The sequence below is a fragment of the Grampus griseus genome (assembly GCF_964374135.1).
Source record: "Grampus griseus genome assembly, chromosome: 9".
NCBI classification, from domain to species: Eukaryota; Metazoa; Chordata; class Mammalia; order Artiodactyla; family Delphinidae; genus Grampus; species Grampus griseus.
This window is the reverse complement of record NC_139003.1, coordinates 73463601-73476683: the sequence shown is the minus strand read 5'-3', so window position 1 is coordinate 73476683 and position 13083 is coordinate 73463601. Positions and strand designations below refer to the sequence as shown.

At 41.0% G+C, this 13083-nt stretch overlaps 1 protein-coding gene across 1 annotated transcript in view; it reads right to left on the bottom strand.

Annotated features, from left to right (window-relative positions):
* The window catches only part of DNAH11 (dynein axonemal heavy chain 11), a gene marked incomplete at both ends in the record, with an annotated part of 314762 nt that extends 302027 nt beyond the window's left edge, over positions 1 to 12735 (bottom strand). Inside the window, 2 exons of the mRNA XM_082661925.1 lie at positions 10896 to 11039; positions 12385 to 12735. Of these exons, the coding sequence (XP_082518051.1) occupies positions 10896 to 11039; positions 12385 to 12735 (495 nt within the window). The remainder of the gene's footprint in view (positions 1 to 10895; positions 11040 to 12384) is intronic.
* Between the last annotated feature and the right edge of the window lie 348 nt (positions 12736 to 13083).

Here is a 13083-nt window from a genome sequence, read left to right as displayed (position 1 = left end):
ACAGACAAGTAAAAGCTAAGAGAATTCAGCACCAGCAAACCAGCTCTACAACAATTGCTAAAGGAACTTCTCTAGGCAGGAAACACAAGAGAAGGAAAAGACCACCAATAACAAACCCAAAAGAATTAAGAAAATGGGAATAGGAACATACATATCGAAAATTACCTTAAATGTAAATGGCTTAAATGCTCCCATCAAAAGACATAGATTGGCTGAATGGATACAAAAACAAGACCTGTATATATGCTGTCTACAAGAGACCCACTTCAGACCTTGGGACACATACAGACTGAAAGTGAGGGGATGGAAAAAATAGTCCATGCAGATGGAAATCAAAAGAAAGCTGGAGTGGCAATTCTCATATCAGACAAAATAGACTTTATTTTTTAATTTTTTTTAATTTTAATTTTTTTTAACATCATGTAGAGTATAATTGCTTTACAATGATGTGTTAGTTTCTGCTTTATAACAAAAGAGACTTAAAACAAAGACTATTACAAGAGACAAAGAAGGAGACTACATAATGATCAAGGGATCAATCCAAGAAGAAGATATAACAACTCTAAATATTTATGCACCCAACATAGGAGCACCTCAATACATAAGGCAAATACTAACAGCTATAAAAGGGGAAATCGACAGGTACACAATCATAGTAGGGGACTTTAAAGTTTAAAATCGAAATCATATCAAGTATCTTTTTGGACCACAACGCTATGAGAATAGATATCAATTACAGGAAAAAACCTGAAAAAAATACAGACACGTGGAGGCTAAATAACACACTACTTAATAACCAAGAGATCACTGAAGAAATCAAAGAGGAAAACAAAAAATACTTAGAAACAAATGACAATGAAAACACGGCGACCCAAAACCTATGTGATGCAGCAAAAGCAGTTCTAAGAGGGAAGTTTATAGCAATACAATCCTACCTTAAGAAACAAGAAGCATCTCAAATAAACAACCTAACCTTACACCTAAAGCAATTAGAGAAAGAAGAACAAAAAACCCTCAAAGTTAGCAGAAGGAAAGAAATCATAAAGATCAGGTCAGAAATAAATGAAAAAGAAATGAAGGAAACGATAGCAAAGATCAATAAAACTAAAAGCTGGTTCTTTGAGGAGATAAACAAAATTGATAAACCATTAGCCAGACTCATCAAGAAAAAAAGGGAGAAGACTCAAATCAATAGAATTAGAAATGAAAAAGGAGAAGTAACAACTGACACTGCAGAAATACAACAGATCATGAGAGGTTACTACAAGCAACTCTATGTCAATAAAATGGACAACGTGAAAGAAATGGACAAATTCTTAGAAATGCACAACCTTCTGAGACTGAACCAGGAAGAAATAGAAAATATGAACAGACCAATCACAAGCACTGAAATTGAAACTGCGATTGAAAATCTTCCAACAAACAAAAGCCAAGGACCAGATGGCTTCACAGGCGAATTCTATCAAACATTTAGAGAAGAGCTAACAACTATCTTTCGCAAACTCTTCCAAATATAGCAGAGGGAGGAACACTCCCAAACTCATTCTGCGAGGCCAACATCACCCTGATACAAAGACCAAAGATGTCACAAAAAAAGAAAACCACAGGCCAATAATATTGATGAACATAGATGCAAAAATCCTCAACAAAATACGAGTAAACAGAATCCAACAGCACATTATAAGGATCATACACCATGATCAAGTGGGGTTTATCCCAGGAATGCAAGGAGTCTTCAATATATGCAAATCAATCAATGTGATAAACCATATCAACAAATTGAAGGAGAAAAACCATATGATCATCTCAATAGATGCAGAGAAAGCTTTCGACAAAATTCCACACCCATTTAGGATAAAAACCCTCCAGAAAGTAGGCATAGAGGGAACTTTCCTCAATATAATAAAGGCCATATATGAAAAACCCACAGCCAACATTGTCCTCAATGGTGAAAAAGTGAAACCATTTCCACTCAGATCAGGAACAAGACAAGGTTGCCCACTCTCACCACTCTTATTCAACATAGTTTTGGAAGTTTTAAGCCACAGCAATCAGAGAAGAAAAAGATATAAAAGGAATCCAAATCAGAAAAGAAAAAGTAAAGCTGTCACTGTTTGCAGATGACATGATACTATACACAGAGAATCCTAAAGATGCTACCAGAAAACTACTAGAGCTAATCAGTGAATTTGGTACAGTAGCAATATACAAATTTAACGCACAGAAATCTCTTGCATTCCTATACACTAATGATGAAAAATCTGAAAGTGAAATTAAGAAAACACTCCCATTTACCACTGCAACAAAAGTAATACAATAACTAGGAATAAACCCACCTAAAGAGACAAAAGGCCTATATGCAGAAAATTATAAGACACTGATGAAAGAAATTAAAGATGATACAAATAGATGGAGAGATATACCATGTTCTTGGATTGGAAGAATCAACATTGTGAAAATGACTCTACTACCCAAAGCAATCTACAGATTCAATGCAATCCCTGTCAAACTACCACTGGCATTTTTCACAGAAGTAGAACAAAAAAATTCACAATTTGTTTGGAAACACAAGACCACGAATAGCCAAAGCAATCTTGAGAACGAAAAATGGAGCTGGAGGAATCAGGCTCCCTGACTTCAGACTACACTACAAAGCTACAGTAATCAAGACAGTATGGTACTGGCACAAAAAAACAGAAACACAGATCAATGGAACAGGATAGAAAGCCCAGTGATAAACCCACACACATATGGTCACCTTATCTTCGGTAAAGGAGGCAAGAATATACAGTGGAGAAAAGACAGCCTCTTCAATAAGTGGTGCTGGGAAAACTGGACAGGTACATGTAAAAGTATGAGATTAGAACACTCCCTAACACCATATACAAAAATAAACTCAAAATGGATTAAAGACCTAAATGTAAGGCCAGAAACTATCAAACTCTTAGAGGAAAACATAGGCAGAACACTATGACATAAATCACCACAAGATCCTTTTTGACCCACCTCCTAGAGAAATGGAAATAAAAATAAACAAATGGGACCTAATGAAACTTCAAAGCTTTTGCACGGCAAAGGAAACCATAAACAAGACAAAAAGACAACCCTGAGAATGGGAGAAAATATTTGCAAATGAAGCAACTGACAAAAGATTAATCTCCAAAATTTACAAACAGCTCATGCAGCTCAATATCAAAAAAACAAACAACCCAATCCAAAAACGGGCAGAAGACCTAAACAGACATTTCTCCAAAGAAGATATACAGATTGCCAACAAACACATGAAAGAATGCTCAACATCATTAATCATTGGAGAAATGCAAATCAAAACTTCAATGAGATATCATCTCACACCAGTCAGAACCCGTCATCAAAAAATCTACAAACATTAAATGCTGGAGAGGGTGTGGAGAGAAGGGAACCCTCTTGCACTGTTGGTGGGAATGTAAATTGATACAGCCACTATGGAGGACTGTATGGAGGTTCCTTAAAAAACTAAAAAGAGAACTACCATATGACCCAGTAATCCCACTACTGGGCATATACCCTGAGAATACCATAATTCAAAAAGACTCATGTACCAAAATGTTCATTGCAGCTCTATTTACAATAGCCAGGACATGGAAGCAACCTAAGTGTCCACTGACAGATGAATGGATAAAGAAGATGTGGCACATATATACAATGGAATATTACTCAGCCATAAAAAGAAATGAAATTGAGTTATTTGTAATGAGGTGGATGGACCTAGAGTCTGTCATACAGAGTGAAGTAAGTCAGAGAGAGAAAAAAAAAAAATACTGTATGCTAACACATATATATGGAATCTAAAAAACTAAATGGTCATGAAGAACCTAGGGGCAAGATGGGAATAAAGACACAGACCTACTAGAGAATGGACTTGAGGATACGGGGAGGGGGAAGGGTAAGCTGGGACAAAGTGAGAGAGTGGCATGGACATATATATACTACCAAACATAAAATAGATAGCTAGTGGGAAGCAGCCTCATAGCACAGTGAGATCAGCTAGGTGCTTTGTGACCACCTAGAGGGGTGGGATAGGGAGGGTGGGAGGGAGGGAGACACAAGAGGGAAGAGATATGGGGACATATGTATATGTACAACGGATTCACTTTGTTATAAAGCAGAAACTAACATACCATTGTAAAGCAATTATACTCCAATAAAGATGTTAAAAAAAAGAAAAGATGTGGTATATATATATCATGGAATACTACTCAGCTATAAAAAAAGAATGAAATGATGCCATTTGCAGCAACATGGATGGACGTAGAGATTATCATACTAAGAGAAGTAAATCAGAAAGACATACTATATGGTATCACTTATATGTGGAATCCAAAATGTAACACAAATGAACTTATCTATGAAACAGAAACAGACTCACAGACATTGAGAACAGACTTGTGGTTGCCAAAGGGGAGGAGTGTAGGGGAGGAATGGACTGGGAGTTTGGGGTTAGCAGATGCAAACTATTATATATTGGATGGATAAACAACAAGGTCCTACTGTATAGCACAGGGAACTATATTCAACATTCTGTGATAAACCATAATGGAAACGAATATGAAAATATATATATATATAACTGAATCACATTGCTGTACAGTAGAAATTAACACAACATTGTAAATCAACTATACTTGAATAAAAATAAATTTTAAAAAAGAAAAGAACTAGCGTGTCTTCTATGAGCTCCATGGGTTAGGTACCTCGATATCAGAACTGCCATGAAAGGCACGTTTTTGTGTCATGTGGAAACACAGGAGAAACACCCATCTCTGGCCAGGAGGGTTATTAGGGAAGACTTGCCAGGAAACTTGCTACTTGGTTTAAATCTTTAAGATGAACGACGCAGGGCAGGCTGAAAACTGAACACTGATGCAAAATCACTGAGGGCTGCAGGCGTAGGGTTCTGAGAAAGTTCCAGTCTGGTCTGCCTGAAACTAGAGCCAGCACCCCTAAGAGGCGGGGCTGTGAGAAATGCTGGGAAGGTTCATAAAGAGCTTTGGAAACCACACTGAACAGTTTAGTCTTACTGGGCTGAACATGCACTGATCCACTGAAAAACTGCTTTCTAGATTAAATTTCCAATAGCAACAGCTTTTTCTAAAAGTCAGGGTTGAGGATAATTCTGGTTCTTCAACATTTCTAATTTACTGGATACTGTTTCAAACCTTCACTCTATTTACTGTTCTGTGACGAGGCCAACTTCTTTTAAAATTAAATATTTGTGTCACAAGCTGTAGATAAAATTGTTAGGAAATTCTGAGCCCCATGCTTTGTGGAGCAATTAGACGAGCAACAAGATTAACTCCATGAACATCATTTAGAACAAATTGACCTGGGATGTGCTCTTTAATGACAATAAATCTTGTTATCAACAAGCTGTATTACAAAGTAATTCAATTAACCTGGGGTTTTGTCTTCAGCTGTAAATTTTTTGGTCTAGGTTTTATGACTTACAAGAAAAATCCGTGAACTTTCTCTAAACCAAAATAATTTGGACATGTTTACTAGGGGATATACCAGTACAGATAAAAGAGCCATGGTGCCTTTGCTAGAGTTCTCTTTACTCACCTTTCTTTTATCTCTTTTTAAATCTCTTTACTCACCTTTCTTTTATCTCTTTTTAAAACACTCTTTAAAAAGTGTTTCTTTTTACAGTGCTTCTTAAATCAGTAGAGACTACTACGAGACAAACACTTTCAAAGTACAGGAGCCTGGTCCTCTGCCAGACTTCTTAAACGGAAATGTCTAGGAATGGGCCCCAGACACTAACTACAAAAACCAAATCATAACTTTCATTCTGGCTTCATAAGCATTTACAATTATTGTTTCTTTCAAGATTTGGGTCAACATAATACTTAAGGAAATAACTACATGACATTTTTAATACTTTTGCTAATTATATAATAGAGTTAGAAATAATAATGTATAGGGACACATAATAATGTTGAGCAGCAGATCGGGAGTAAAATTTCGGAGAAGCTGGATTTGAGATGTCTATTACACAGCAAGTGCCATGTCCGTAAGGGCAGTGGAAGTCTAAGCTTGGAGTTCAGGAGAGAGATCAAGGCTGGAAAGAGAAGTTTGGGAGGTCTCAGCTTCTCAGCATAAATTACTGTTAATCACTGTATATCTGAGTCAAACTTCAAAGACTATACAACACTGAATACAAGTGAGAGCATATTAGGTCATTAAACGAGAAAAGATAGTCAAATGACCTTCCCCATATTCCTTTCAAACACTTGGTCCATCCCTTCTTTATTCTACCCCAGTTAAGAACCATAGCACTGGAAAACTACCTCAATCCTTTTCATTCCAATCACTACCTCAATAACACAGTCCCTCCTCGCTCCTTGATTGAGTCACCAATTCACCAATCCTTGCATTAAATGTTTTTCTTCTTCATATACAAAGTACCCAGAAAGACAGAAGTGTTTAGCTTGGAATGCAAGTCATAAATGACCATTTGATTTCAAAACTTTCCACTGAAGCCTGTCCTGATAAAAACCTTCACAGAACATGCCTTACTGCTACCATCTTCCAGTAAACACACGGATATGAGTTTGACAACCGGCTTTGGTGGCAACCATTGGATGAAAAAGTTACATGGGTGTTAATTTTCTAATCAGCCTCTCCAGCTTTGTTTCTCACCACCCTCCAGCTCTTCTTCCCCAATCTAAACGTATTAATGCAGTCCATTTTTAAAAATGCAATCTGGGGCTTCCCTGGTGGCGCAGTGGTTGAGAGTCTGCCTGCAGACGCAGGGGACACAGGTTCGTGCTCCGGTCCGGAAAGATCCCACATGCCGCGGAGCGGCTGGGCCCGTGAGCCATGGCCGCTGAGCCTGCGCGTCCGGAGCCTGTGCTCCGCAACGGGAGAGGCCACAACAGTGAGAGGCCCGCGTACCGCAAAAAAAAATAATAATAAATAAATAAATAAAAAATAAAAAAATAAAAATGCAATCTGCATTTCCTCACCTCTGTGCCTTTGCACTGCTTCTCCCTTCTTCCCTCACCTACATCTAGCTATTGCTCCTGTCCTTCGACACTATGGGGACCAAGTAACTTACCATACAACTGAGGATGCTTTAGAGAATAAAAACAAGCAATAAAAATGAGCAGATGTTAACTGATCTGTAACAGGAGGAAAGTGGAACCGCCCCCAAGCAAACCAAGACCTACAATCATCCTATCTGAGACTCCCCACCTTCCCTGCCAACCCTGCAGGTGCCACAGCATCCTGCTAAAACCACTACGTCCACCACATCATATCACCGTTGGCTCACACGGCATGCTTTCCGACGGCAGGATCGTCCTAATTGCCAGGTGTGTTCAGTCACTGGCACCAAGCAGATATTCATTAAGTTCTGATTAAATGAACAAACGACAACTATGGGCTTAGTTAGCATACAATTTCCCACAAAGTGTCCTTTTCATATAAAGGTCCAAAAAATTCAAATGGAGATAGCAGAGATCGTACACCAAATGCTTTTTCTCTAACGAAATATCTTGCAGCTTCAGTGTTTTGTCTCTTATAAGAACAGGCTATCCTTAGCCCTTATTTAACCTTCATTCGTTTAACAAGTACTTACTTAGATCGTACTATGTGTCAGGCAGAGTCTTGCGTGTTTGGGACTCATCAGTGAGCAACGAAGATTAAGAGCTGGGACTACTGTAAGGCAAGTAAGGCACTCACTTTGGAGCATAAGAGGGCATCAAAAATAAAACCCAACAAACCTCAATAATTGAGATGAATAATATTTTTAAAGTAAAAGCTAATCCAAAAATGATGAATAAAGTATCAACATTTTTGAGTAAAGACAGGATGAGTATTACTGACCTTTTGCCTCAGCCTCTAACATGACTTGGCATGGCACTATTAGTGATCCTACTTTTACTTCAAGTGCTGATTTTTTTCTGCATTAGTTTTTATTTTTTAAAATACTGCGTTTGGGAATTCCCCGGTGGGTCCAGTAGCTAGGACTCTGTGTTTTCACTGAAGAGGGCCCAGATTTAATACCTGATTGGGGAACTAAGATTCTGTAAGCTGCGTGGCACAGCCAAAATAGTAATAATAATACTGCCTTAAATTATTACTCCTCTTGATTACTGGGTTGTTTTTGTTTCTCTCCACCTCTCTGGAAGTTTTGTTCTTGAAGTGGGTATCTCACTTGCCTGACCCTAAGTCCCTGACCTTCAAAGATCCCTGCTTACCTAGAGGGTGGCTTCACGGAAAATAGATATTTGAGCAAAAAAGACTTGCAAGACATGAAGGGGTTGGCTGAGTGGATTCTGGGGAAGATGAATAAATGGCAAGAGCAAAGGCCCTGGGGCACCTGTGTGCCTGAGACAATTAAGGAAATGCAAGGAAGCCATGAGTTAGCAACTGAGATGAGTTGAGAGGTCATGGGGAGGTCACAGAGAATTCGAACCCATGCTTTCATCCTTTAACAATCCTAAGAATCACCTGTGCTTCTTGGTCCTGATTTAGCGGCTCTGGGGCGGGGCCTGAGATTCTACAGTTTTAACAAGCTTCCAGCTAATGCTGATACTGTTGATCCACAGCGAGAAACAATGCAAAGTCTAGACTGCTATAAGCTCTTGGGCCCTTACTCTGAGTAAAAGGAGAACCAGTGCAGGGTCTGAGCAGAAAGTGACATGTTTTCTCGTGTTTCAACAAGGATCACTCTAGCTGCTGTGTTGGGAATAGGTTCTAGATGGGAGTCATATAGGAGCAGAAAAACCAATTAAGAGGCTGATGTATTAACACAGGTGAGAGATAATGGTGAGCTGGACCAGGGTGGTAGCAATGGAGGGGAGAGGGGAACTGATTCTGGGTATGTTTGAAGGCAGAACTTGCAAGATTTCCTGACAAAATGGATATAAAGTGTGAGACAAAGCCAAGAGTCAGGGCTGAATAGGAGGTTTTTCTGGTTTGGGCATCTGGAAGGATGGAGTTCACATCCATTATTCTGGGAATAATTCCAAACAGCACAGGGTGGGGAACATCAGCTCAACTTGGAATGTTAAGTATGAAATGTCTATTGCACACGAAGTGGAATGTCAGGAAGGCATATGGAGCTTTTTGGAATTTGGAAGAGAGATCTTGCCTGGAGAGAAAAGTTTGGGAGTCCTTCAAACATCGTAAGCCACAGTTAATTAGCCAATTATGTGAGCCACTGTGGATACTAAGCAAAGACAAGCCTTGAACATTTTTTTTATCTAAAAATCTATAGTCTTGCCTTAGGGCCCCTTCATTCTGAATTTAAGCCTTGTCCATAAAGAAACCCAAGTGACATCTTGAGCGTGATGTCCTCACTTTTTTCCTCCCAATGCTCATATCCTCAAGCATAATTAAATAAATGAGAATCTTCCAAACCTGTTAAACCCGTGAGGTTCTGAATGTTCTGTGCCTTCTATAGATGTGCTCAGGGACAGCTTACTCTCTTTCACTTAAACTTTTCAGAGGGCTGTGAAGACCCTGGTATTGAGGTAAATTCCGATGAATTGGGAAAGGTTTTGTATCTTCTGTCACCGTACACAGACAGAGTGAGAATTCCAATGAAGAGTGCTGCCTTGCCCTTCCAAGGCCAGCTGATGGCAGCCTGGATTCACAGGACCAAAGGTCATTCACATACCATGTGAAATCCTGTCATCAGATTCAGTTCAATAAAAATCTCTTGAACACCTGCTACATACCGAAAACTGTCTCAAGTGCTGAAGATAGAAAACTCTCTTCCTAGTTAACTCCATGAAATCAACTAAAACCATGTAAATTCAACAGAAGAGGAGTGAAACCAAGGTAGAACTGAAGTTGGGGGACAGAAGCTTTAGTTAGCCCAGAGATCGCAAGAAAACACCTCCTTTCAAGAAGACAGCAGAAGAGACTCAGGAAGGAGAAGAGGTGTGAAAGATGGAGACTGACAAATCATTAGTAAAAAGTATGTTGGCAATTATTCCTATGTTAAATATTGGCGTTGGCAAGACTGCTTTGGCTACTGAAATCTGGTTTAGCGATACTAACCCAGTGTTTCCCAGAGTTTGGGGTGCATTAGAGTCACCTGGAGATCTTTAACAACTACTGCAGCCTGGCTCCCACCCACCCCCAGACATTCTAATTTAATTGGTAAGAGGTGTGACCTGGGCCGAGGCATGTTAGTTCCCCAGGTGGTCCAAATGTTCAGCAAAGTTTGAGAACCACTGCTCTGGTTCTTTCAAACCTAGTTATTTGGCACGTTGCTCCTCAAAGCTGGTTCATGAACAAACAGCATCAGCACCAGGTTAGAAATCTAGAATTTCAGCCCTACTCCAAACCTAATTTATCAGTTTGTCTTTAACAAAATCTCTAGGTGGTTCTAATGCACATTAGAGTGCCAGTAACACAGGTTTAGAGAGCATTTCTCTGACTTAAGGGGAGAGAAAGAGGAATTTTAAGGCAGTCATTCCTAATACATTATTTCCATTACCCTTTCCCATTATCTAACATGAGTGCACTTAGAAACTAACAGGAATCTGAAAAACTGATAATACCCCTTTCCAAAGGGTAAATTTGTCTCTACTCTGAACATGAAGTTTAATACCAATAGCTAAGTACAGGAGCCTATTCAATTCAAGCTGCTTTTTAATTTCCTTCCATTATTTAGAAAGAGAGGAAAAGGAGGATCCTGCAAATTAACCACCTGTTGAACATTAGCATCAATAACAGCTCATTTCAGGAACAGTCTAAATACTATCATTTTCCGTCCACCTGGCTAATGAGATGACTGGCTTCTAAAAATTCTCTTTTTAATAGCCACAGTTGTCCTGAATAATTCCAAGTGTCATAAAGATAAATGAAAGATTAAAATATTAAGGATAGACCAGTACCTCGTCTAGGAAAGCAGTTACATGTCCAAGGGATGAGGCAGGTAACTCTCCAAATAAAACTGTTTGAGAGAAATCATTTACTCCAATGTTTTCAGTACTCTTCTTGGCAATATAAACAAGTTTATGTTTTGCATCTCTTGGAATCTGAAACAAGAGTAACATAATTATTTTAAGTCCACAATGTAGCTTCCATGTTAACAAGCAGGATTTGCTGTATCTAACTTGTAAGTAGATTGCTAGCATACGAAACAAAACCTGGCATCTTACCTACCTTTATAAATAAGATTGCTCCACTGCTCTTCTGCAAAGTTTATACAATTTTCTTTGTTCTTTTATAATGTTAATTTCACAGTATTATTGGTGTGGAATGTCCTTTCAAAAGCATGTCAATTAGGATCATCATATACCATAAAGTCTCATAATTAAACAAATACAGGAAGAAATTAGAATGTTTCCATCTTAGCAAAGGTTATTCTTTTGTGTAACATTTTCTTGTTCAGAAGTAGGCCAAACCGAGATAAAGACCAAGAGGTTAAATTGTATTTCTATACTCAAAGCAGTGTTTAATCAGATATTCTAACATTTCCATAACTATCAAGTCATTTCTTCAGATATCATGACTGTTTAAGTGATACTAAACTGTTCTTGTCCACTCCACTGACAAACTTTTAAAATTAGGACAGTAGCAAAACAAAAACAATTCAGAACTCACAAAACCCTAAGGCTAACTCCAGTTACTCTCTTTCTTTGGGTCCCTATTTCCCCGCCATTATTACGACCACATCTAGTGATGATGGCATCACTTTACAACACTGACAGTGAGGCATCTCAAAATTGTAAATCTTGCTCCAAAGTCTTCGCAAACTCTTTAAGTATAAATGCCGTGATCGTAGGTGATACGTTAACCCTCAAGTGTACAAGAAGTCTAGATTTAAAAAGGTAAAAGGAAAAAAACAAAAAAAAAAAAAGGAAGAGAAAAGGGAGTGGGGAGGGAGAGGGAGAGAGAACTGTCCTGAGCGCAGATTTCCGGGCAATTCTTTTTTAAAAGGAGTCCTAAGTATTATTCGTTGGGATGAAGTGTGCTAGACAGGCAGACTGAGCCATGACAAGTTATTTGGGCTCCGCCAAACACCACATTTGGCTCCGGAGTGACACAAGAGCGATTTAAAGGAAAGTTATCTGGCAAAGAGAACTCACCTCGCGCCTCACGCCCAGGCAGCTGAAGGACGCGCTGCTTTTCCTGCTTTATCCGGGTGAAGCAGGCCCAAAGGCTGACCTTCTAGAAAACTAACCAACAACCACTTAACAGCAGAGTGGGCACACGTGGGGGACCCTGCGGACTCTCGGCAGGCACTTGATTGAAGTTTTTTAAAGCGCCCTCATGTGTGCCCCGAGAGAACCCAAGGAAGCACAACTGGCCTGTCCCGCTCAAGTGTCCGTCAGGCTGGGCGGGAGGCGTGACCTGGTTCCCTCGCCCGTCGCCCCTTACCTGTTGGGACGCCGCGAGCCGCTCCAAGGCGTCGACGCTGAACACAAGGCAGGCGGGGCTGGGGCTCTCCAGAAACTCCCCCAGGACCTGCCGCTTGTCCTCGCTCTCCAAATGCTGGCTCCATTTCTCCTCCGGGAGCCCCAGCATCTGCTCCAGACGGCCGCCGACGAAGCGCACCCGCGCGTCCTGGGCGAAACTCCGCGCTCTCCTGGCCGCCGCCACCTCCTCGTCTTCGTCCTCCTCTTCATACTCCACTAGGCCCGCCGCCTCCGGGCCGGCGCCCGGGGTTAGGCGAAGGGTCGGGACTTCCCGGAAGCCTCCCGCCTCCCGGGCTGCCACCTGGGCTGCCATCAGCACGTCTGAGGGGACGCGGGGCTGGCCGGCTCCACGCGCGCGCCCCTGCCCAGCTCCGGGTAGGCGAGGCCACCTCCACACTCGCGCTCCGAGAGGCGCCCACCTCCTCCAGCGATCACCGGGAGCGCGGCCGCTAGTCCCACACCTGCTCCCACTTGGCAGCCGGCGTCTGCGCGCAATGCGAGCGCAACGCGCCAGGGCTCTGGCGAGTCTTGAGCCGCCGCGTCCCGTTTCCAGGGGAACGGCGTCCCCGCCCCGGCCCTCTGTGGGCGGAGTGAGAGCCGAGTGGAGCAGCCTTCTGGAGGGGAGGAGCGTGCCCTCGACCGGCATGAGCCACTCGATGGC